Here is a 26912-nt window from a genome sequence, read left to right on the forward strand (position 1 = left end):
GTAAGTTCATTCTGTGAATACCAAAAGTAGTAAGTGCATTCTGTGAATGCCAAAAGTAGTAAGTTCATTCTGTGAATACCAAAAGTAGTAAGTGCAATCTGTGAATACCAAAACAGTAGTAAGTTTAGGATTGAGTCTTAAGTTCATTCTGTGAATCGGGCCCGATGTCTTTGGAGCGGTTTGTGGAGTTAGTAATTTTGGACGAGAAGTATTTGGCCTTAGTAGCTAATATTGCCTTTTTTGTAAGTCCCTCGTATTTGTAAGTAAGTGCTTTTGTCGTTGGGTGAGTATTTATTTCTCCACTTTCTCTCTGCGTGCCGTAAGTCAAGTTTCCGTTTTTTTAGCTCAGGCGAGAACCATCTTTGGGCATCGTGTCGACGAACATTGTGCAATTTCTTGAGGGGGGGGTGTTTGTTGCTGGCTGTTGTTAGCCAGTCTGCAAGTTCTTTCTCGCTTTGACTAATAGATGAGTGGCTGGTGGGGCTAGTGTTGGCCAATGTCTCTATGAATTGGTCTTTATTGGTGGAGTTCCAGCTCCTATGTAGGCCTGACGCGTGATGGGCTGTTTTGGCATAGGTAATGATATTTATGGTAAATTTAATAAGATAGTGATCGGACCATATGCACGGGGTGACATCTAAATTGGTTATAGACAGGTTGTTAGACCATACCTGGTCTAATATGTGCCCTTTGATGTGGGTTGCCGTAGGTATCAACTGGCACAGGTTGAGCCCTGTACGTAGGTCAGTTAGTTCGAGTGAGTGCGGTCCACCTGCTGAGTCTTTGGCCCAGTAGTTAAAGTCGCCGACCATCAATGTTTTAGCATGATTAGTTACAAGTAGCAACATTTGTTCACTCAGAGACTTTGGGAACTGCGGCATGTTTATGTTTCCGTAATAAAAGAGATTATTGTAATATTATATATGGCTCTCATAGAGAGCCTCTATCACTTATTTCAGTTTCCTAAAGTCATAACTCCTTCGTATGACAACATTTGATAACATTTGATAACAAAATTGGTTATCACCTGTTGTGATGTCATAACGGTCTTCCATTCCCGGTGACAGAGCTCTCTGAGAGCCTTTCAGTGTAGCTCTATCTGTCTGCTTTGCCAGAAAGCACAGCTGCAGGAGGGGGAAGGCGGGTAGGGAAGGTAGTGCATTTTTGTTAAGGCTAGCAGGTAAGATATTTATTTTTCACAATTGCATCAGGAAGGAGAGAGCATATCATGTATACTTCTCCCATTATCCTCTGCCCCTGCGCATTAGTTGAAGGCAGGGGCAGATGATTTGGGGCGCCATACATAAAATAACATTATAGATGGGTAACAGTGAATTATGAAGATATTTTTCAACTTGGGGTTCTGAGGGACATCATTGACAGCTCTAGCTTCGCTCTCGTCTATTTGACGTCACTCAGAGCGCCTCAATGAAAAACATCCCCTTAATTCACTGTTACCCAGCTTTGATTCTATATATGCACTGGAACTGATCTGATGTATGGATATTTTGTTTTAAATCCTTAGATCGCTAAATGAATAGGTGTAAACATATATATATAACAAATAAGATTGAGATGAATATGAACAATATGGTATAGGAATAATGAGGTATGAATGACAATAATCATTATTATTGACAGTAAAAGACTGATATTAGCGGTGAAGGTTGTAGAATACTTCTGTTACTACTGTATAACTCTCCGAAGGTGACACTGGCACTGCTCTATGGTTATTCTTATTTTCACTAACATTAGCCCATATGCAGTAAAGGACACAGAAGCTCAGCATTATTTTAGAGTACTTAATGCTCCTTCACTGTGACGCATCTCACTGCACTCACTGCAGAAGCTGCTGCCCTGACATGGCTGACCTCCCTCCTGCAGTCACTGCAGCACTCACAGACCAGTGCTGCTGCCCCCACACACTGCAACAACTGCAGCATTTATTTCTTTGTCAATGCTTCTCAGGTCGCTCTCGAGGGAGGGTAGCCAGGTCTCTTTACCCAAGGCCTTGCATTGAATGTGGCCCCACCTTTGTGTTAGAGCACCTGTTTGAACAACAAGCATTGGCAAAGCTAATAGGTTTCACTTTTTAGTGTTAGAAGGCAGACCTAAGGCCTTGCCAATACCGTGGGTGATGTTCCTTTCTATTTTAGCAGCAGGCCAGTATGTAGCGTACACCAGTGTATACACAAACTATGGAAACACTAAGGGGTCCATTAGGATGTAAGGTGGATTGCCACCGCAATGCGGGCGGTGGCGATCCGCCTCACATCCTACACCGTCCGCCACCCATTTCCCTCCGCCATATTAGTATGGCGGGGGACCCCGGTGGACGGAAAGACCGCCCGCACTTTTTCCGCCACTCGACCAGTCGACCGGGTGGGGAAGGGGCTATATATGGTGGCATGTCTGCTAGACACCGCCATCCATAGTAGCATGGGAACGGGAAGCAGACTTTCCGTGGCGGCAGGAAGGCATTCGGATTTTGCTTTCAGGGACCTGTTGCAGGCCCCCAGGGAATTGGGGGGGTGCACATGGGGGGTACCTATGGTAGCCCCCTGCATTGTCATGGACATGGTGGCAGGCACCTCGCGGTGCCTATCATCTTGTACATGACAATGTACACAGTGCATTCCCAGCATTGTGGCAGGCGGTGCTGTGAGCACCGCCCGCCACAATGCTGGGAATGGAGGATGCCGCGGTGGCATCCTAATCGCTGGTGTGGGACCGCCGCACCACTGACAACCCGTCCCAGCACTGCTAGGGTGACGGGCGGACGAAAGTCCTACCGCCATCCTAATGGGCCCCTAAGTGTGGTGAGGTTTGGACATATCTGTACTAAAGGCAAGTAATGCAAGGCTAATTCCGAACATCTCAGTGTTGGAAAGCCTTGCATGGTCTGTAGTTTAGAGCCCTAAATACAAACTGCACGAATAATATGGAACCTCTCAGTGGCAGGGCTGAGACCAGCCTTTATCATAGAAAAGTATATACACAAAATAAGGATAATATATAGCTTCTCATCCTACTACGACCTACAAGTGTCTGCAGCATCGAGCAGTGTACAGGGTATACAAAGCATAGATAACATACCCCATGTCCGGGTGGCAGAGCTTAGAGAACTCTGTAATATAGGATAGTGAGGCTGCTATATAAACAGATAATATGGATGATTTCAGCAGTGCTGGACTTATGCTGGCCTTTTGGGGGATCCATAAGGTGACAGCCTTTGCTTGATTGTTGTATTGAAGACACGTATACACACAAATCAAGGACTCTGCACAGGCCCTGTAAAAAGCACATGTACCTGTGCTTCAGTAATGTGATAGGGACATAGTAGAACTCTCGATAGACTTGCTTTGCGGTAGATCAGAGGACTGGCACTTCTCAGTAGGAAGCAGGTACTCTGGGATAGATTGCCTGCACTTCCTACTCTCCACCTCAAGCAGTGGTCAGGGAGTCGAGGAGGACAGGTACTGCACAGGCAGCAAGAGAGGTGATGTTAACTGACACTGTGCTGATCAACAAAGGAGGCCTCTTCAAGCATGTTAGGGTAGGTCAAAACTATTCCATTCCATCTACAGCCACAAGCACACACCCCTAACCCAGCTCCCTTTTTTGGATCTCCAGTTTTGGCTGGAAATACTTTCATGGGATGTATGTCATCACAATGCATGCTTTTACTCTGCATGCCATTACAACGCAGTCTTTACAACGCAAGTTGTTACAACGACTTGCGTTGGGGGGCGCTGGATAGTGGAATAGTTTAATTTTCTATTCCAACTCAAGTCCCTGTGGATAGTAGGGAAGGTGAAGAGAGCAAGCCACTTTAGCACTCCTGTTAGTGTTCAATTAGTATATGACATAGGAAATCATCAGACTATATTCAAAGTCCGAACCCGTTGTACAATCTAACGTTAGTCAATAGTCATAGTTTGTATAGTGTCCAGTATTTGTGTTCATACAACTCCAAATTCAGAGATTCATGTCAGGTTGTATTCTTCCAAAATTTATTTTATTTTATATCAATAATTTTATAACAACTTCACAGCTCACACCGCCGACACGTGTTTCGTCTCACAGAGACTTTTTCAAGGAAATTAAGAAATATGAGACGGACTGTTGTCCAGCTAAAGTGGCTTGCTCTCTTCTTCTTTTGTTATTTAGGCATTCGTGCCTTATTGACATCCCTGGTGGTGGGTGTGCATCAGGCCACAAGAGCACCCGTTTGCAGGCAACATAACAATTATCTCATTTTGAACTATACGTCTTAAAGACTTATTCTGTGAAGAACATTACTCTATGTGCGGACGCTTTCCCTCTTGTTAGGGAAACACTACCACCTTTTCTTTGCTGATAGTAGGGAAGGTGTTGGAAAGAAAATTAAACTATTCCCTATCCTACAGCGCCCTGCAGCGCAAGTCATTGTAACGACTTGCGTTCTAATAGCTGCGTCGTAATGGTAGTTTGGAGTATACCTTGCGTTGTAAAGGATGTTTCCCACTTTCATGCCACTAGAAACGTTCAAAGTTTTGTTTCTGCAGATCATCTAAAAAAGTATCTCTAAAATGGGCTACATGTTTATCAGCCTACAGTGTCATTGCTTGGAAGATTCAGATGTCATGTGACAATCAGCTGATTTAGTTCAATGGGTTGCTGTATACTGGGGCGCTTCCTGATCGCTGGTGGTGCCTGGAAAATAGCTCCTCCTCCAGCGCTAGAAATATTCAGACTATCTCCCAACGTTCATTACAAGAAGGGGAACCGGCACTTGATGTCAGGAGCTTGGAACCTGTTTATCGAGTCAGTTCACCCTAGGTGCTGGCACACCAAAGAGAGACGCATTTCATCAGTTAAACTGCCGTTATCAATCTAAAGTGCACCATATTGGTATTCAATTTAAACAGTCACAACCTTGAACATATAAAAAGCACTTCCTTAGGCACCAAGGTAAACTACCAAATTGGGACATACCTGGAGCTTTTCAGAAATAAAACATTGGGGGCATATTACCAACAACTAGCGATAATTATCGCTATGTTGGTTTAGCGGCGATATTTTTATCGCCGAGCTGCGGCGATTGTTATCGCTTAGGAACCTTGCTATTATCAAGGTTTATCTCCTAAGCGATAAAAATCGGCCAAAATGCAAGAATATCGCTGAAAAGTCAGCGATATTCATGCATTACCGAGCTAATGCTCTTAGCCATGTTATCCACCTACCATTGGATAACATTGCTAAGAACTGCTCAGGGGCAGGTGTTAGCTTTTGGAGATAATCGCGCTTAGCGCGAATATATCTTCAAAAGTTGGTAATAGGAGATAGCGATGTTAGCGACTGTTTCCAGTCGCTAACATCTTGGCACGCCCACTTTGCATATCATTAGTGATATCACTGACATGCAAAGCGGGGCCCAAGATGGTCGCTATCTCCTACTAGCTGTCGCTAACTGGTGTTAGCGACAGCTAGGTAATAGGGAGATAATTTTATCTCCGCTTTCTTGGCTTTTAAAGCCAAAAAAGCGGAGATAAACCCCCTTGATAATATGCCCCATTGTTTTTACAGTTACCCAGTGTTAATACTGATAATATAAAGTTCAAAGTGAGCTCCTATGAACCTTTCAATCAGTCCATCTGAACGTTATTTCTGAAGCTAACATCCATTTAATTACGCAGTCCCTGCATGCATCAGATTGGATCTTGTAAAAACCGGACTTGAATATCCCTTAAGTCCTCAGCTGGGCTAGTGGCATAGTTTTATCTTGGCAGTGATGCATGTGGAGAATTCACTATCATCGATTATTATACTTTATGAATTGGCCATAATGACTACTGAATCTTGCAAATAATAATTATTCTAATGAGCCATATCACCTTCAAGCCCACTGGGCTGCAGAGTGTAAATATTAACACAGTATGAACTGATGAATAATTTTCACGATTTTATATTTGAGTAATGTAGGAATGTAGTTATATATTGGTCATATTAGGATGGGTTGTGACTTATTGATTACATTTGCCCACTGGAGCAGGAATCATGATAAAGCATTCATCGAGTACCATGTTAGTTACACAAGTGCTATCAGCGGGATTAAGGCTTGGTGATAGTGTAACATGGAGCAAATAACTGATCACAGTTATGTAATGGGGCTGGAATGCTATATAATAACAAACTCTTGCACAGTTACCCATTGTCCATAAGCATTACTGTACTAAAATGGCCGCTATTTACCCGGAACACGATAATAATGGATTTAATTGTACAACCGTTATGGGGCTTTTAACATGTTTTGGATTTGGTTCTTTTTATGCGCAAACATGCTTTAGATTAATTATATATACAAGTAATAACACATTATTTATCATGACAACTATAGTTGTTGGATAATGTTAAAATGGCCGCCATATTCTACGCTGCTTTCAACAATAGATGTGGGTGAAGTCTGTTGTTGATGTTCACAATGTAAAAACATTCAAAATGACAAATGCAAAGTTTGTTTATTGTGGCCGTTAGCAAGGCGTAAAGCCGAAAAGCGTCATTTTATGCCATTAAAACTTTATGTGAAGCATGTCGGAGTGTCCGAGTTCTTTCTACTGAATTGGAGAAGGAGCTGCATTATATATATATATATATATATATATATATATATATATATATAAATATATATATATATATATATATATATATATATATATATATATATATATATCCATCACTACCAGTTCCCAAAAGTGAAGGGACCACCAGGAAGATTCTTGAGAAAACACTGGTTTATTAACAGCATGCTCGTGGCAAGGAACAGGTAACCATTCTGCAAAGTTGTGGCAGCCAGACGCGTTTCGGGAGGAACCAACTCCCTTCTTCTGTGGCTAGAAAGTGCTTGTCAGGTGAACCTGCTGGTTAAGTTGCTTGCTGCCCACCACGCCCCTGGGCGGGGAGTCAGCTCCACCTGGATGTCTGACGTCATCGGATGGGAGACGTGTGAGCACAATTCCAGTAAGTGCTCACGCGGACACTTTTGACACTTTTGACAGCGATAAAGCAGCGTGGCATGAAGCAAGTCACCCCCTCTACCCACTTGGGACAAACATTTGTGCCATAACAATTGAACCCTGCACCCACTTGGGATTTATAGTGCAAAAAACTACAACACCCACAATGCCGCAGGAGCGGTCGCCCCCCCGCCCAGGGGCGTGGTGGGCAGCAAGCAACTTAACCAGCAGGTTCACCTGACAAGCACTTTCTAGCCACAGAAGAAGGGAGTTGGTTCCTCCCGAAACGCGTCTGGCTGCCACAACTTTGCGGAATGGTTACCTGTTCCTTGCCACGAGCATGCTGTTAATAAACCAGTGTTTTCTCAAGAATCTTCCTGGTGGTCCCTTCACTTTTGGGAACTGGTAGTGATGGATGTTAGCGGCCGCCCTGGTCGCGAAGGTGACCCCCCAGCTTCTGGATTCGAGTCAGCTCCACCTGGATGTCTGACGTCATCGCATGGGAGACATGTGAGCACAATTCCAGTAAGTGCTCACGCAGACACTTTTGACAGCGATAAAGCAGCGTGGCATGAAGCAAGTCGCCCCCTCTACCCACTTGGGACAAACATTTGTGCCATAACAATTGAACCCTGCACCCACTTGGGATTTATAGTGCAAAAAACGACAACACCCACAATGCCGCAGGAGCGGTCGCGTCCCCGCCCAGGGGCGTGGTGGGCAGCAAGCAACTTAACCAGCAGGTTCACCTGACAAGCACTTTCTAGCCACAGAAGAAGGGAGTTGGTTCCTCCCGAAACGCGTCTGGCTGCCACAACTTTGCGGAATGGTTACCTGTTCCTTGCCACGAGCATGCTGTTAATAAACCAGTGTTTTCTCAAGAATCTTCCTGGTGGTCCCTTCACTTTTGGGAACTGGTAGTGATGGATGTTAGCGGCCGCCCTGGTCGCGAAGGTGACCCCCCAGCTTCTGGATTCGAGTCAGCTCCACCTGGATGTCTGACGTCATCGGATGGGAGACGTGTGAGCACAATTCCAGTAAGTGCTCACGCGGACACTTTTGACAGCGATAAAGCAGCGTGGCATGAAGCAAGTCACCCCCTCTACCCACTTGGGACAAACATTTGTGCCATAACAATTGAACCCTGCACCCACTTGGGATTTATAGTGCAAAAAACTACAACACCCACAATGCCGCAGGAGCGGTCGCGTCCCCGCCCAGGGGCGTGGTGGGCAGCAAGCAACTTAACCAGCAGGTTCACCTGACAAGCACTTTCTATCCACAGAAGAAGGGAGTTGGTTCCTCCCGAAACGCGTCTGGCTGCCACAACTTTGCGGAATGGTTACCTGTTCCTTGCCACGAGCATGCTGTTAATAAACCAGTGTTTTCTCAAGAATCTTCCTGGTGGTCCCTTCACTTTTGGGAACTGGTAGAGATGGATGTTAGCGGCCGCCCTGGTCGCGAAGGTGACCCCCAGCTTCTGGATTCGAGTCAGCTCCACCTGGATGTCTGACGTCATCGGATGGGAGACATGTGAGCACAATTCCAGTAAGTGCTCACGCGGACACTTTTGACAGCGATAAAGCAGCGTGGCATGAAGCAAGTCGCCCCCTCTACCCACTTGGGACAAACATTTGTGCCATAACAATTGAACCCTGCACCCACTTGGGATTTATAGTGCAAAAAACTACAACACCCACAATGCCGCAGGAGCGGTCGCGTCCCCGCCCAGGGGCGTGGTGGGCAGCAAGCAACTTAACCAGCAGGTTCACCTGACAAGCACTTTCTAGCCACAGAAGAAGGGAGTTGGTTCCTCCCGAAACGCGTCTGGCTGCCACAACTTTGCGGAATGGTTACCTGTTTCTTGCCACGAGCATGCTGTTAATAAACCAGTGTTTTCTCAAGAATCTTCCTGGTGGTCCCTTCACTTTTGGGAACTGGTAGTGATGGATGTTAGCGGCCGCCCTGGTCGCGAAGGTGACCCCCCAGCTTCTGGATTTGAGTCAGCTCCACCTGGATGTCTGACGTCATCGGATGGGAGACGTGTGAGCACAATTCCAGTAAGTGCTCACGCGGACACTTTTGACAGCGATAAAGCAGCGTGGCATGAAGCAAGTCACCCCCTCTACCCACTTGGGACAAACATTTGTGCCATAACAATTGAACCCTGCACCCACTTGGGATTTATAGTGCAAAAAACGACAACACCCACAATGCCGCAGGAGCGGTCGCGTCCCCGCCCAGGGGCGTGGTGGGCAGCAAGCAACTTAACCAGCAGGTTCACCTGACAAGCACTTTCTAGCCACAGAAGAAGGGAGTTGGTTCCTCCCGAAACGCGTCTGGCTGCCACAACTTTGCGGAATGGTTACCTGTTCCTTGCCACGAGCATGCTGTTAATAAACCAGTGTTTTCTCAAGAATCTTCCTGGTGGTCCCTTCACTTTTGTAAACTGGTAGTGATGGATGTTAGCGGCCGCCCTGGTCGCGAAGGTGACCCCCCAGCTTCTGGATTCGAGTCAGCTCCACCTGGATGTCTGACGTCATCGGATGGGAGACGTGTGAGCACAATTCCAGTAAGTGCTCACGCGGACACTTTTGACAGCGATAAAGCAGCGTGGCATGAAGCAAGTCACCCCCTCTACCCACTTGGGACAAACATTTGTGTCATAACAATTGAACCCTGCACCCACTTGGGATTTATAGTGCAAAAAACTACAACACCCACAATGCCGCAGGAGCGGTCGCGTCCCCGCCCAGGGGCGTGGTGGGCAGCAAGCAACTTAACCAGCAGGTTCACCTGACAAGCACTTTCTAGCCACAGAAGAAGGGAGTTGGTTCCTCCCGAAACGCGTCTGGCTGCCACAACTTTGCGGAATGGTTACCTGTTCCTTGCCACGAGCATGCTGTTAATAAACCAGTGTTTTCTCAAGAATCTTCCTGGTGGTCCCTTCACTTTTGTAAACTGGTAGTGATGGATGTTAGCGGCCGCCCTGGTCGCGAAGGTGACCCCCCAGCTTCTGGATTCGAGTCAGCTCCACCTGGATGTCTGACGTCATCGGATGGGAGACGTGTGAGCACAATTCCAGTAAGTGCTCACGTGGACACTTTTGACAGCGATAAAGCAGCGTGGCATGAAGCAAGTCACCCCCTCTACCCACTTGGGACAAACATTTGTGCCATAACAATTGAACCCTGCACCCACTTGGGATTTATAGTGCAAAAAACTACAACACCCACAATGCTGCAGGAGCGGTCGCGTCCCCGCCCAGGGGCGTGGTGGGCAGCAAGCAACTTAACCAGCAGGTTCACCTGACAAGCACTTTCTAGCCAAAGAAGAAGGGAGTTGGGTACTCCCGAAACGCGTCTGGCTGCCACAACTTTGCGGAATGGTTACCTGTTCCTTGCCATGAGCATGCTGTTAATAAACCAGTGTTTTCTCAAGAATCTTCCTGGTGGTCCCTTCACTTTTGGGAACTGGTAGTGATGGATGTTAGCGGCCGCCCTGGTCGCGAAGGTGACCCCCCAGCTTCTGGATTCGAGTCAGCTCCACCTGGATGTCTGACGTCATCGGATGGGAGACGTGTGAGCACAATTCCAGTAAGTGCTCACGCGGACACTTTTGACAGCGATAAAGCAGCGTGGCAGGAAGCAAGTCACCCCCTCTACCCACTTGGGACAAACATTTGTGCCATAACAATTGAACCCTGCACCCACTTGGGATTTATAGTGCAAAAAACTACAACACCCATAATGCCGCAGGAGCGGTCGCGTCCCCGCCCAGGGGCGTGGTGGGCAGCAAGCAACTTAACCAGCAGGTTCACCTGACAAGCACTTTCTAGCCACAGAAGAAGGGAGTTGGTTCCTCCCGAAACGCGTCTGGCTGCCACAACTTTGCGGAATGGTTACCTGTTCCTTGCCACGAGCATGCTGTTAATAAACCAGTGTTTTCTCAAGAATCTTCCTGGTGGTCCCTTCACTTTTGGGAACTGGTAGTGATGGATGTTAGCGGCTGCCCTGGTCGCGAAGGTGACCCCCCAGCTTCTGGATTCGAGTCAGCTCCACCTGGATGTCTGACGTCATCGGATGGGAGACGTGTGAGCACAATTCCAGTAAGTGCTCACGCGGACACTTTTGACAGCGATAAAGCAGCGTGGCATGTAGCAAGTCACCCCCTCTACCCACTTGGGACAAACATTTGTGCCATAACAATTGAACCCTGCACCCACTTGGGATTTATAGTGCAAAAAACTACAACACCCACAATGCCGCAGGAGCGGTCGCGTCCCCGCCCAGGGGCGTGGTGGGTAGCAAGCAACTTAACCAGCAGGTTCACCTGACAAGCACTTTCTAGCCACAGAAGAAGGGAGTTGGTTCCTCCCGAAACGCATCTGGCTGCCACAACTTTGCGGAATGGTTACCTGTTCCTTGCCACGAGCATGCTGTTAATAAACCAGTGTTTTCTCAAGAATCTTCCTGGTGGTCCCTTCACTTTTGGGAACTGGTAGTGATGGATGTTAGCGGCCGACCTGGTCGCGAAGGTGACCCCCCAGCTTCTGGATTCGAGTCAGCTCCACCTGGATGTCTGACGTCATCGGATGGGAGACGTGTGAGCACAATTCCAGTAAGTGCTCACGCGGACACTTTTGACAGCGATAAAGCAGCGTGGCATGAAGCAAGTCACCCCCTCTACCCACTTGGGACAAACATTTGTGCCATAACAATTGAACCCTGCACCCACTTGGGATTTATAGTGCAAAAAACTACAACACCCACAATGCCGCAGGAGCGGTCGCGTCCCCGCCCAGGGGCGTGGTGGGCAGCAAGCAACTTAACCAGCAGGTTCACCTGACAAGCACTTTCTAGCCACAGAAGAAGGGAGTTGGTTCCTCCCGAAACGCGTCTGGCTGCCACAACTTTGCGGAATGGTTACCTGTTCCTTGCCACGAGCATGCTGTTAATAAATCAGTGTTTTCTCAAGAATCTTCCTGGTGGTCCCTTCACTTTTGGGAACTGGTAGTGATGGATGTTAGCGGCCGCCCTGGTCGCGAAGGTGACCCCCCAGCTTCTGGATTCGAGTCAGCTCCACCTGGATGTCTGACGTCATCGGATGGGAGACGTTTGAGCACAATTCCAGTAAGTGCTCACGCTGACACTTTTGACAGCGATAAAGCAGCGTGGCATGAAGCAAGTCACCCCCTCTACCCACTTGGGACAAACATTTGTGCCATAACAATTGAACCCTGCACCCACTTGGGATTTATAGTGCAAAAAACTACAACACCCACAATGCCGCAGGAGCGTTCGCGTCCCCGCCCAGGGGCGTGGTGGGCAGCAAGCAACTTAACCAGCAGGTTCACCTGACAAGCACTTTCTAGCCACAGAAGAAGGGAGTTGGTTCCTCCCGAAACGCGTCTGGCTGCCACAACTTTGCGGAATGGTTACCTGTTCCTTGCCACGAGCATGCTGTTAATAAACCAGTGTTTTCTCAAGAATCTTCCTGGTGGTCCCTTCACTTTTGTAAACTGGTAGTGATGGATGTTAGCGGCCGCCCTGGTCGCGAAGGTGACCCCCCAGCTTCTGGATTCGAGTCAGCTCCACCTGGATGTCTGACGTCATCGGATGGGAGACGTGTGAGCACAATTCCAGTAAGCGCTCACGCGGACACTTTTGACAGCGATAAAGCAGCGTGGCATGAAGCAAGTCACCCCCTCTACCCACTTGGGACAAACATTTGTGCCATAACAATTGAACCCTGCACCCACTTGGGATTTATAGTGCAAAAAACTACAACACCCACAATGCCGCAGGAGCGGTCGCGTCCCCGCCCAGGGCGTGGTGGGCAGCAAGCAACTTAACCAGCAGGTTCACCTGACAAGCACTTTCTAGCCACAGAAGAAGGGAGTTGGTTCCTCCCGAAACGCGTCTGGCTGCCACAACTTTGCGGAATGGTTACCTGTTCCTTGCCACGAGCATGCTGTTAATAAACCAGTGTTTTCTCAAGAATCTTCCTGGTGGTCCCTTCACTTTTGGGAACTGGTAGTGATGGATGTTAGCGGCTGCCCTGGTCGCGAAGGTGACCCCCCAGCTTCTGGATTCGAGTCAGCTCCACCTGGATGTCTGACGTCATCGGATGGGAGACGTGTGAGCACAATTCCAGTAAGTGCTCACGCGGACACTTTTGACAGCGATAAAGCAGCGTGGCATGTAGCAAGTCGTCCCCTCTACCCACTTGGGACAAACATTTGTGCCATAACAATTGAACCCTGCACCCACTTGGGATTTATAGTGCAAAAAACTACAACACCCACAATGCCGCAGGAGCGGTCGCGTCCCCGCCCAGGGGCGTGGTGGGTAGCAAGCAACTTAACCAGCAGGTTCACCTGACAAGCACTTTCTAGCCACAGAAGAAGGGAGTTGGTTCCTCCCGAAACGCGTCTGGCTGCCACAACTTTGCGGAATGGTTACCTGTTCCTTGCCACGAGCATGCTGTTAATAAACCAGTGTTTTCTCAAGAATCTTCCTGGTGGTCCCTTCACTTTTGGGAACTGGTAGTGATGGATGTTAGCGGCCGACCTGGTCGCGAAGGTGACCCCCCAGCTTCTGGATTCGAGTCAGCTCCACCTGGATGTCTGACGTCATCGGATGGGAGACGTGTGAGCACAATTCCAGTAAGTGCTCACGCGAACACTTTTGACAGCGATAAAGCAGCGTGGCATGAAGCAAGTCACCCCCTCTACCCACTTGGGACAAACATTTGTGCCATAACAATTGAACCCTGCACCCACTTGGGATTTATAGTGCAAAAAACTACAACACCCACAATGCCGCAGGAGCGGTCGCGTCCCCGCCCAGGGGCGTGGTGGGCAGCAAGCAACTTAACCAGCAGGTTCACCTGACAAGCACTTTCTAGCCACAGAAGAAGGGAGTTGGTTCCTCCCGAAACGCGTCTGGCTGCCACAACTTTGCGGAATGGTTACCTGTTCCTTGCCACGAGCATGCTGTTAATAAATCAGTGTTTTCTCAGGAATCTTCCTGGTGGTCCCTTCACTTTTGGGAACTGGTAGTGATGGATGTTAGCGGCCGCCCTGGTCGCGAAGGTGACCCCCCAGCTTCTGGATTCGAGTCAGCTCCACCTGGATGTCTGACGTCATCGGATGGGAGACGTGTGAGCACAATTCCAGTAAGTGCTCACGCGGACACTTTTGACAGCGATAAAGCAGCGTGGCATGAAGCAAGTCACCCCCTCTACCCACTTGGGACAAACATTTGTGCCATAACAATTGAACCCTGCACCCACTTGGGATTTATAGTGCAAAAAACTACAACACCCACAATGCCGCAGGAGCGTTCGCGTCCCCGCCCAGGGGCGTGGTGGGCAGCAAGCAACTTAACCAGCAGGTTCACCTGACAAGCACTTTCTAGCCACAGAAGAAGGGAGTTGGTTCCTCCCGAAACGCGTCTGGCTGCCACAACTTTGCGGAATGGTTACCTGTTCCTTGCCACAAGCATGCTGTTAATAAACCAGTGTTTTCTCAAGAATCTTCCTGGTGGTCCCTTCACTTTTGTAAACTGGTAGTGATGGATGTTAGCGGCCGCCCTGGTCGCGAAGGTGACCCCCCAGCTTCTGGATTCGAGTCAGCTCCACCTGGATGTCTGACGTCATCGGATGGGAGACGTGTGAGCACAATTCCAGTAAGCGCTCACGCGGACACTTTTGACAGCGATAAAGCAGCGTGGCATGAAGCAAGTCACCCCCTCTACCCACTTGGGACAAACATTTGTGCCATAACAATTGAACCCTGCACCCACTTGGGATTTATAGTGCAAAAAACTACAACACCCACAATGCCGCAGGAGCGGTCGCTTCCCCGCCCAGGGCGTGGTGGGCAGCAAGCAACTTAACCAGCAGGTTCACCTGACAAGCACTTTCTAGCCACAGAAGAAGGGAGTTGGTTCCTCCCGAAACGCGTCTGGCTGCCACAACTTTGCGGAATGGTTACCTGTTCCTTGCCACGAGCATGCTGTTAATAAACCAGTGTTTTCTCAAGAATCTTCCTGGTGGTCCCTTCACTTTTGTAAACTGGTAGTGATGGATGTTAGCGGCCGCCCTGGTCGCGAAGGTGACCCCCCAGCTTCTGGATTCGAGTCAGCTCCACCTGGATGTCTGACGTCATTGGATGGGAGACGTGTGAGCACAATTCCAGTAAGTGCTCACGCGGACACTTTTGACAGCGATAAAGCAGCGTGGCATGAAGCAAGTCACCCCCTCTACCCACTTGGGACAAACATTTGTGCCATAACAATTGAACCCTGCACCCACTTGGGATTTATAGTGCAAAAAACTACAACACCCACAATGCCGCAGGAGCGGTCGCGTCCCCGCCCAGGGGCGTGGTGGGCAGCAAGCAACTTAACCAGCAGGTTCACCTGACAAGCACTTTCTAGCCACAGAAGAAGGGAGTTGGTTCCTCCCGAAACGCGTCTGGCTGCCACAACTTTGCGGAATGGTTACCTGTTCCTTGCCACGAGCATGCTGTTAATAAACCAGTGTTTTCTCAAGAATCTTCCTGGTGGTCCCTTCACTTTTGGGAACTGGTAGTGATGGATGTTAGCGGCTGCCCTGGTCGCGAAGGTGACCCCCCAGCTTCTGGATTCGAGTCAGCTCCACCTGGATGTCTGACGTCATCGGATGGGAGACGTGTGAGCACAATTCCAGTAAGTGCTCACGCGGACACTTTTGACAGCGATAAAGCAGCGTGGCATGTAGCAAGTCGTCCCCTCTACCCACTTGGGACAAACATTTGTGCCATAACAATTGAACCCTGCACCCACTTGGGATTTATAGTGCAAAAAACTACAACACCCACAATGCCGCAGGAGCGGTCGCGTCCCCGCCCAGGGGCGTGGTGGGTAGCAAGCAACTTAACCAGCAGGTTCACCTGACAAGCACTTTCTAGCCACAGAAGAAGGGAGTTGGTTCCTCCGGAAACGCGTCTGGCTGCCACAACTTTGCGGAATGGTTACCTGTTCCTTGCCACGAGCATGCTGTTAATAAACCAGTGTTTTCTCAAGAATCTTCCTGGTGGTCCCTTCACTTTTGGGAACTGGTAGTGATGGATATATATATGTATATATATACACAAAAAAGAAGGAGAGAACTCTGTGTAGTTCTCAAGTTTAGGTGGAAAGCATATATATACATATATATAGTCACTGAAAAAACTACAGGTCTCTGGGACGTTATAGTTAGAAATTAGTGGAAAAAAGCAAAGGTTACAGGGATGTCATCAGTGATGTCACTGACCATGTCATCAGTGATATAATATGTGATGTCATAAGCAATGCATTGTTGGGCTGCTGGTTACAGTTAGCTCTGCTAACTATAACGGCTGAATTACTCTGGTTTTGTACAAGGGAAATGTCAGCCTAACTATAACGTCCCTGTAACCTTTGTTTTTTTTGTGAATTTCTACGTTTTTTTTAATGCTCATTTCTAACTATAACGCTAGTTGCTCCTGCAGCACTCTCTGCCCTTTCAATGCAGTCACCACAAGGCTCACTTCTCAGTCATCACTGCTACCCCTGCTGCTGTAAGCGCCCCTTCAGCACTGTGCTCACCTATCCTTCCCTGCAACACTCACTGTTCCTTTTCTGTTGCCCTCACTACTGCAGTCTCTGTAAGACTTGCTGCTGCTTTTTTTCTGCTCTCCCAATGTAGTCACGGCTCCGTTATTACTTCCACCATCTCTATTTCTGTGCTTCCCAGTCAGTGCTTAATTTGTACCTTATTTACTGGCTCTCCTCAATGGCACTTAATTCTCTAAAACCAGCACTTGTTTTATGACAGTCAGCCACATGGTGGCACTCTGACTATTTTCAGTAGAGCACGTAGTAGAGAAGCTGTAAAGGAGACAACCAAGGAAGTTGGGAAATTTTAAGATATTAAGATTTAAAAAGATGGAAAATATCAATTTAGTGCTTTTATGGTTTTAAATGTGTACTGAGTGTTAAAATGAACTATGATGTAAAATTTCTATTGCTAGGTGGATCCATGGTCTTGTGTATGGTTTATAGACTATTGTCTAAATAAACTTTGATTTTACTACTACTACAGTAGAGCACGTCCGTTTTGCAATTCAGTATACACTAGAAATAGCAGTAGATCCAAGTCAAGGGCCCGGGAATTTTACGGTAATGGCCTGCAGGGGGCGTGGGTGAGGCAGACTGAAGTTGCATCCTATACCATACATTGGGCTCTGGTACATATTTTTTTTAGAAATAAAATACTGCCTGCCCCTCATACGTCACTCACTGATGTTATCTGCTGCACGTACTACAGTGCACTCACTGCACTACTAACTGCAGTTGTCACTACAGTCCTCATCCGCCAGACAATCCTACTAAAATAACATTTTTTTTAAACATGTCTCCGTAATAATGTATGCCTCGAGTTGGCTGAGAGATCATAGCAAAGTGTTAGCAGCTATTGCAGCCCTCATACCAGTAAGACAGAAAAGGATACTTCACAGCCCACCCCCTCCCACCACCACCTGGTCTGTTGTAAAAACCACTAGGCGAGGAATAGCTGGGGCAGTTCGAAACTGCGGAGGCAGATTTTTCTGCGGAAAACACAGAATTCTTGGCTCCATGCGGACGTGGGACACATCGGACATTTTGCACAGATTTTGGACATTTTGGAAACTACCCACGGATTTTAGATCTCTGGCAGAGTTTTCACGAAGTGGGAATGTGTGAAGAAGCCTCAAAAAGAAACGGGAAATGACTGGAGCCAACATGAAATGAAATGAAATGAAAAATTGCATTTGTATAGCGCATAACCGCCCTGGGGCCTCGCAGCGCTTGAAGATAAAATGGTTTTAGCGCAAGCTCGGGGCAGATCAGAGAGATTTAGCAAACAAATGCGTTTTTAGGGCCTTTCTGAACGAGAGGAGGTTGCTGTTACCCCGGATGGCAAAGGGGAGGGCATTCCAGAGTCTGGTCGCAGAATGAGAAAAAGAGCGGCCACCCCAACGGGCTTTGTTAATTTTAGAGGAGGTGGCCAGCTGCAGGGTACCAGACCGAAGGGGGCGTGTTGGAACATAAGGCATAACCAGCGGGTGCAGAATCGCTGGGCCTACACGGTGGAAGGATTTGTGCATAATGCACAGAGCTTTGAACTGCACTCTGGCAGCCATTGGGAGCCAATGAAGGTCCTTCAGGGCCTTCCTCGCCGACTGCTGACGGGACAGATTGAACAATAGGCGGGCCGCACTGTTTTGTGTGACCTGGAGCCTCTGAAGGACCGAAGCCGGTGCTCCCAGGTAGAGAGCGTTCCCGTAATCCAGGCGAGAGAGAATGAGGGCCTGGACCATGATCCTCCTCGCCTGGAAAGGGAGCAAAGGGAGCACCCGCCGGAGCATCCTCATTAGTCCGAAGCAAGTGGCAGCAGTTTTAGTAGCCTGGACAGAGAAATCAAGGGCAGTGTCAAGCCAGATCCCGAGGCTCTTTATCTGGGACTTGGGCGCAGGAGGAGCGCCAAGACATGGTGGCCAGACGGGTGCAAGAGCAGACGGGGAGGGATTTCCAAGGAGAATGATGTCTGTCTTCTCCCCGTTAAGCTTGAGACAGGAAGCTTGCATCCAACTGGCAACAGCCTCTAGACAGGGGCCTAAGGTGTTGGATGATCCATCTGCGTGGTCTAACGAGACCACCAGCTGCGTATCATCCGCGTAGGTGACTATACGCACACCAAAGGGATGGACTATCCTGTCCAGAGGTTCCATGTAGGCGTTAAAGAGGGTCGGGCTCAGGGAGGAGCCCTGAGGGACCCCACACCTGAGAGGATGTTTAGGAGAGACTGTCTCACCCTCAAAGACCCGGAAAAAGCGCTCACTCAAAAAGGAGGTGAGCCAGTCCAGAGCTGCGCCCGACACGCCCATGCCCGCCAGTCGGTATACTAGCGTGGCATGGTTCACCGTGTCGAACGCGGCACTAAGGTCTAACAGGATAATGGCCACCTTTCCTCCCCGATCCAAAGTCGTTCTTGCTTCCTCTGTGACCGCCAACATGGCAGTTTCTGTGCCATGTTGAGGGCGAAAACCTGTCTAGGAGGCACGCAACAGACAGTTGGACTCCAGATAGTCTGTTAAGATATTGTTGGTGTGCCTCTCCAGCAGTTTACTCAACCAGGGAAGCAACGAAATGGGGCGGTAGTTGGACAGGTTGTTCTGGTCCAGGGAGGGTTTCTTGAGAAGCGCCTTCACCATGGCACACTTCCAAGCGAGTGGGACCGACCTGGACACAATGGAGGTGTTTAAAGCTTCCAGGATCACAGGACGAATCACGTCCAGTGCCTTGACAAGGATCCGGGGGGGGGTGCCGGGTCATTGGGGGAGCCAGAAGAAACTTTGGAGATTAATCTATCCAGGCTGGCGGCATCAAGAAGCGGAATTGTGTCCAGTTTGCAGGGAACCGAGGAGTCAGCTGGCCTAGGAGGGACGGAGGGGGTATTGACTGTAGGATTACTAAAAGATGAATATATGGTCGAGATTTTCTTGGAAAAAAAAGCAGCTAGCTCATTACAGCGGTCTTGTGCCCCTTCAACAGAAGGACGCTCAGCCGGAGCTGAAATGAGGGACTTAGCTATCCTAAAGATTTCTCTAGGCGCATTTGCTGCAGCACTAATTTTACCTTCATAGAAGGAGGTTTGCGCCATTTTAATCTCTGATTTATAGAGCCTCATTGCGGACCTGTATTCGTCTTTCCTAGACTGAGAATGGTCCTTCCTCCATGCTCTCTCTAGTTTGCGGCAGTCAAGCTTTAATAACCTCAGAGCAGGAGTGTACCAGGGTGCAACTTTAGGTCTTCTGATGAGATTACAAGGGCGTTTGGGAAGAACTTGATCTAAAGTGCTGGAGATCCAGTGATCAAAGTTGCTAGAAGCTGAGGCAGGGTTCAAGGCCTTTCTCGGGGGGTCTTGAGTAAGGGCCAACATGGCGCCTACTGCACAGACCGGCACTGACTGAGCACCTCTTTAACGCTAATAGCTGCTCAGGAGAGAAGCAGGAATGCTGCCCAGCCCAAGCTTGTCAGTCACTCACGGAGTCTTCTCTATAATCAACAAGGCCAGCGGCATTTTCCGAATGATGGCGATTTCACCGCACTTGGAACAAGTTCCACCCTCTGCCGCATAATGTGCAGTTTTCGACAGAAAAAAAGGGTTCTATCTAAAACGGAGCAAAAGATAAAGGTGCCACAGGTGGTGGTGTTGTTGGATGACTCTTTGCAAATGTTAACAGGTCGCAGTGGTGCTAATGAGGTGAATACTTTTCCTCGTCGTAATTAGCATGTATTCAAATTACTAAATATCAAAATGATGTAGTCACAGAACGTGCGGCATCGTGCCATATAATTTGCATTTTCTTGCCGTATAATTTAGACAACCATGCCACATAATGTGGCCTTCCTTTACCACATAATTGCAGTGGCCCTGTGTATAGATGAATGCAGCAGTCGTGTGTGCTCTGCCATGTGTAAAATGTTGCAAAGGCACGATTGAGGAGAGATGTGTGTATGTTCTTGTATCACATGCATCAAGTTAACAGGACACAAAAAGGTCATGGGTGTGAGTGTGTATTTGTGTTTGTGAGGAAGAGAGAGAGGGAGAGAGAGAAGAAGAATCTTTTACATCAGGAATTGCAAATTGTTGCTGAAGACAGGTGAGTGCAAGGGGACAGGGTCCCTACATATTTCGATGTGTATGTTCCACACATTCAGGAATGTTAGAAATGAATCCATTAAGGGAAACTTGATTAACTGTTCTCGTTATTATTGGTCTTGATCAATTTCGTTTGTCAAATGATGCGTTTTTTTACAGAATATATTACAATTCTATCAGCAGATAGATGTTCGCGTATTTTTAAGAAGATTTCGATTGATATGAGTGAATTGGTGTAAAGTTGATGATACACAAGTGCCTGGGCAAACCCTCTTGTGGCGTCACACCCTGTGGAATGGTGGCTGTGGGGGCACTCTGGTGTGCACGGGTTTCATTTTATTTATTTCGATTTCTGAAAAGCGCTCTCTACCCGTGAAATGGCGGTTCGTGCGCATCACAATAAACTACCATCAAGGTCTAGATGTCGCACAAATGTGTTTGACCTTACTCGGTCTTTCGAGGCAAAAAAATGCACTCTGTGTTGAAAGTTGATATAATAATTAACTCGAATGCTGTCATTATATAATTAGCATCGTGTACTCATCACATTGTTCTTTGTTACCTGCATTGAAATGTGAACACTGCATTGAGGTGCTCAGACCAGTACCAGCCGCTTTTCATAATATTTGATAAAGGGCCTTATTCGAAGCCATGGGTGATTGCGCAACAAATATAAACCATTCAAATTGATAATCATGCGTTATGTATGGAAGACGGTCCATTTAGAATGCAAGTCTAGAGTGAAAACACCATTTGGTGTCACCCTCAGACCCAGCGTCCATTTTGTAACTTGAATCACATGCGCATTGAATGAACATAGTATGCGTGAAACTTGGGGGAGGGGTCGGATGAGAGAAGCAAGTATTTCTCCTACACTACCCCCCACCCACCATTCACCACCATCGACCATCACCTAACGGCACTTTGGCATCCAGGGTCTGCCCGCCGCCATTTTGATATATCTGCAGTTACGACATTAAATGCCATAAGGAATTCTCTAGAGTGGGCGAGGGGCGGGGTGCTGTACAGAGCATTCTTATCTAAGCATTCCCCGTATATTACAATTTGATATTTAAATTGAATGGATGGATGGAAGGATGGAAACACAGACGGGCGAGAGGAGTGAATGCATGAATGACTGCTTGGCGGGTGTGTGGATTGGTGCATATATTGGGGGACAGCAGACAGGCACACAGACGTAGGTTTTTATTAATACAACTGCAAATTCATCTAGTATTTAAATGTTGGCAACTAAAGGGTAAAATGTGTGTAACGAAGACACGTGTGTAAATATAGAGAAAGTTACATGCATACGTATTTATGAAGAGATGTCCCCTTACACACGCCAGCCAGAATCAAAAATGCTATTTTTTTAAACTATTTACAATAATCTATGTCACTCTAAAATTCTTTGCCTTATCGAAACGTTATTATTTCGTTCCTTCACCGAGTGCGTTGTGTTGAGATTCATGCGATCTCACGCAGCCATTTACGCACTGAAAGTGCTTCGTTTTACGAGTGACTTTATTCGATGCACGTAGCTATTTCGGAAACTGCGAGGCGTGTCGTCTATTAGGTTGGAAAATCGCCTAAGAGAAGTGCGGTGTCCATCTGTGGTGGGGGCCGGGGCGATGGCCGCCATCCGTTTCATATGCTCCTCAATGCTCACCTGTGAGCACTTGAAGGCAGACATATATGAAACTGCTATGGTGTCTGGTGTGCATTGCAGAGGATGTAACGTTGCGCAGGAATATTCGAGGCGACGTGTTCTACGCTTCTCTAGTCAGACGGCAGTGGCTCTTAGCGCCTAGAGACCCGCGGTGCCATATCAGCTCGTCTGGACTCCTCGTGAACACCTGGCAAGGGCACCGTGTGTAGAGGTGTGTGTGTGTGTGTGGGGGGGGGGGGGGGGTTGTGGTCAAAGAAGCCCGCCCCACCTGCGTGCCATTGCCGTCTCACGCTCCTCGGTGAGGGAGTGAACGTCCGCACGCACATGGGAGGGGCGCAGCCCCGGGCACACCTAGGGCCATGCTACCTGAATGTGTCTGTGACACACACCTGCCTCAGGGTGAGGGGTAGTGTAGGCGGGCCTCTACTTCCCTCACAGCCCTGGGGTAAATGCGGGGTCTCGATGGTGGCGGGTGTGGTGATTTGCCCCTGAGGGCACAGTGCCGAGCAGGCGAGCACGCGCACGGACATGTTACCTGGATTCATCATTGGCATCTCATCTGGTTTGGTGTGAGAGGGTTTGGACTGGAAGGGACCCCAGCTCAGGGACGAGGAAGGGGGAGTGGGGCCGTAGTTTGTCTCATTCAAGGGGGTAAAGCCCTGATTGTGGAGGAGCATGGTGCTGGCTCTAAGAGCGCGCCTTTGGTGTCTCGAAGGACCCGAGGGCGGCGGTGACTCAGCCCCGTGAGTGGTGGATGAGCCATGTGACACCTGCAGTGCCCTCTGGGCGGGGGTGGTCTGAGGTGTTAGACCTGGGGGCACGTGCGTGGCTCAAGGGGTAGGGCGACGAAGTGTAGGGTTGACCCTTGGGGCACATGCCGGTCCTCGGGGAAGGGGTGATGTGGTGAGCCAATGAAGAACATACGCGGTTGAGGCTAATGTTGATCTGGGCTCGTGAGACAGGTGGGGGGGGGGGGGTGGGGGGCGGGACATAATGCATAATGCACGTAGTATGATAGGTATAGGCTGAAGATACAAGGGGCCCTTGTTGTGGTGATGCGGTCCGTGGGCCCTGGTGCTCGTGCAGGGCATCAGAGGCGAGGTGAGGTGGCCTGGACGTCGAGGCCCCTCAAGTGCTCCCGGAGAGGGGCAATATGACAGGCCTAGGACGAATTACAGGGGCTCTGGTTGGGTGAGACGACGTTGTTGGCCCTATGAGGCTCGCCAAGGGCCGCAGGAGAGAGAAGAAATGATAGGCCTAGAAGGAAAATACCGAGCCCCATGTTGTGGGTGGTGTGGCTTGTGGCCCTGGTGTTCATGCAGGGCCCCAGGGATGGTTTGGTGTGTTCGATTGGCCACTACAAGCAGGCGTAAGGCCTCTGATGCGAGGTAATAAGGTTAGCCCAGTAGGAACATGCAGGCCTCCATGTTGGGGTGGTGTGGTTAGTGGCCCCGGAGTTCATGCGGTGCCCCAGGGGTGGGATGATGTGTTCAGTTGGCCCCGGTTCTCATGCGGGGCCCCAGGGGTGGGATGATGTGTCCGGTTGCCCCCTAGGAGCAGGTGTAAGAACCCTGATGTGAGGTAATATGGTAGACATAGTAGGAACATACAAGGGCCCCCATTTTGATGTGGTGTGTTCTGTTGGCCCCCTTGCTCGTGCGGGGCCCCGAGGTGATATGGTATGCCTAGTCAGAACATGCAGGTCCCCCATGTTGGGTGGTGTGTTATGTTGGCCCCCGGTTCTCATGCGGGCCCCAGGGGTGGGATGGTGTGTTGAGTTGGCCCCGGTGCTCATGCGGGCCACCAGGAGTAGGATGCTGTGTTCAGTTGGCCCCGGTGCTCATGCGGGGCCCCAGGGGTGGGAGGATGTGTTTGGCTGGCCCCCGGTGCTCATGCGGGGCCCCAGGAGTGGGATGCTGTGTTCAGTTGGCCCCGGTGCTCATGCGGGGCCCCAGGAGTGGGATGCTGTGTTCAGTTGGCCCCCAGTGCTCATGCGGGGCCCCAGGGGTCGGATGACGCATCTGCTCGGCCCTGAGGGCCCAGCACCCGGCTCATGCAGCGGGCACCTACCTGGATGGCATTGGTGACATTCCAGCCCGCCTCCCAGGCGGTGATCTTGGGCTTGCCTTGGGAGGACAGCTCCGAGCACAGCCCCTCGTCCTTGGAGGCGGAGGGCGGCGGGCCCGTTCCGTCCCTTTGGTAGTGGAAGTCCCCCTCGGCGGTCGGCTCCCCTCCGGCTCCGGCGTCCCCGCCGCTGCCCTCTCCCTTCAGGATGTCCATCTGCAGCCCCTGCCGGTGGTCCATGTCCAGGTCGTCGCAGTGCGCGAAGCCCACCGCCTCCTCGTCGGTGGCCGCCTGGAAGCCCATCCTGGCGAACATGCCGCTCACCTTGGCCTGGGACTTGTTGGAGACCGAGGTGGCCACGTTGGAGATCTTGCTGCGTATTAAGGTCGCCATGGCTGAGCCTGCTCCCTGCTCCGCCGCCCTCTCCGGGAATCTGACGGCGCTCCCCTTGCTGTGGGCGGGTGGTCCTCGACAAATCTATCTCCACTCCCTACTGGATGCAGGCCGTTTGACCTTCAGTGTTCCTTGGAGCATGACACCGTGCCCTGAGAGGACTAGGAGCCCAGCGCCACCATTCTCACTCCCTCTTCGCTCACCTTGCATAGGTTGCAGGGTCTGACCCCTGGAAATGATGTCAGGACTCCTTTGGGGGGTGAACTTCTAGTGCCCTTGGGCCTGCAGCAAGGCAGTTGACAGTTACTGGTGGTTTTTCCTGTAGTTGATTGCTGCTGTCCTGTTAGGAGTGGTGGTTGGATTTGTGGTATCTGTGGCTGGTTTCCAGCTGGTGGTCAGCTGCGGGATGCAGGAGCTGTGTCCTGGGGGGTCTGTGGTTGGTCCTGGGCTGCAAGGGATGCCTCCTGCGGTATTTGCGCCCGGCCTCCTGTTGCAGGTCGGTGTTGGGCTGCAGGTGGCTCGGCCCTCAGGTGTGTTGCCGGGATCCCGTCGTGCCCAGGCGGCTGGGGGTGGCTGCGGGCTCTCCTGGCCAGGCTGCCCAGGCCCCTCTCGCCCTCTCTCAGCCGCAGACCCAGCTCGGTTGGTTGCCTTCAGAGCGAGCGGTGCCAGTGCACTGCAGAGGAGCCCGGGGGGAGCGCGGGAGAGGCGAGGGGGGCGGGGACCACGGGGCTGCCAATGCTAGTCTCTTCCCCCGCACTCCGCGTCTCCATCCCAGAACCTCCATCCATCAACTGCAACATTTTTTTTTTTTTTTTTAGAAAAAAAATGCAGAGGACTGCTGCATTTCTGAGGGAGGCGCTTCCAATCTCAGCGGGGCCCTCCCCGCCTTTTTTTTCAGTCGACGCAGCACCCGCATCCGTTTAAAGCCATCCGAAGTCGAGCGTCTTGCCGGGTCCGCAGTGCTTCGTGTCTGTTCGAAAACGAAATAAAACAAAACAAAAATAATCAAAAAACAGTGCCTCGGTGAACGTACTATCACTCTATATGTCAATCGAAACGAAGTTACCGAAGAAAATCAGAAACGAACAAATAGATGACGTGTTACATTAAGCAAACCATATTTATGCGCGTAAGCAAATACATGTAGCTAATACTATAGATGTATGTGTGATATAGACAAAATAAGACGAACGGTACATTTGCAAATAGTTGGTAAATTCTTCGTATAATATTTCTCCATTATTCATTTACATTTATATATTTCGATGCAGGTGAGAAATTGACAAATAGGCTTAATTCGTTTTCCATTCCGTGGCACATATATATTAGTAATTTTCGTATATGTATGGATGTGTGTGTGTGTGTGTGTGTGTGTGTATATATATATATATATATATATATATATATATATATATATATATATATATATATACATACATATAGACACAAATGAATTTATTTATGTCCATTGTAGCTGCGTCAATTTATTTATGTCCATTGTAGCTGCGTCAATTTATTTATGTCCATTGTAGCTGCGTCTATAAATTAAGACTACAGCATGTGATAATAATACACATTTGCAGATGTGGCACGTGCAATATGCTATTTTTATATATTGTAGTGTACGGGGCGTGCCCAGGACTCACTAGAGGCGGGAGGTTCCTCGGGTGAGTCATGATACTCCCCCCTCAATGGCTACCATATTGCGCTCAGTGCATCTGCTTGGATGGTTTACACCGTGTGCTTTTTTCAAGGTGTAGATGCTACAAACAAGGATATTTAATTGATTTGCTTGAAACGATTGGCCAGTGATTTTTTTGTAAGGTAGAGCCTTGCAGAAACAGGCAGGACTTCTTTAAGAGTTTGTAATGGGTACTTGGCGAAAACCACACTCCGTTCAATCGCGTTTTTCCCGATTATTAATATGTGTAAAATGCCACCACACTGCTGTCTTATAAGGAAACAGCAGAGTTTTAAAATCCCCGATCTGTAATCTGTCATCAACCGGATTAATCATTTTACACGTCTGCTGCTGTAAAAATATGTACAGAAATGTTCTATGCGCTGATCTTTGG

General features: G+C 49.2%; 1 protein-coding gene across 2 annotated transcripts in view; it reads right to left on the minus strand.

The window, feature by feature from the left end:
* Positions 1-26912, minus strand: part of SLC32A1 (solute carrier family 32 member 1) — a 57626-nt gene that overhangs the window by 22921 nt on the left and 7793 nt on the right. For both annotated transcript variants that reach the window (XM_086932259.1, XM_086932258.1), the window contains exon 2: positions 24451-25807. In XM_086932259.1, the coding sequence (XP_086788385.1) occupies positions 24451-24837 (387 nt within the window). In that variant the 5' untranslated portion in view covers positions 24838-25807. The remainder of the gene's footprint in view (positions 1-24450; positions 25808-26912) is intronic.

This window comes from Lissotriton vulgaris, chromosome 7 (genome assembly GCF_964263255.1).
Source record: "Lissotriton vulgaris chromosome 7, aLisVul1.2, whole genome shotgun sequence".
In the NCBI taxonomy this organism is placed as follows: domain Eukaryota; kingdom Metazoa; phylum Chordata; class Amphibia; order Caudata; family Salamandridae; genus Lissotriton; species Lissotriton vulgaris.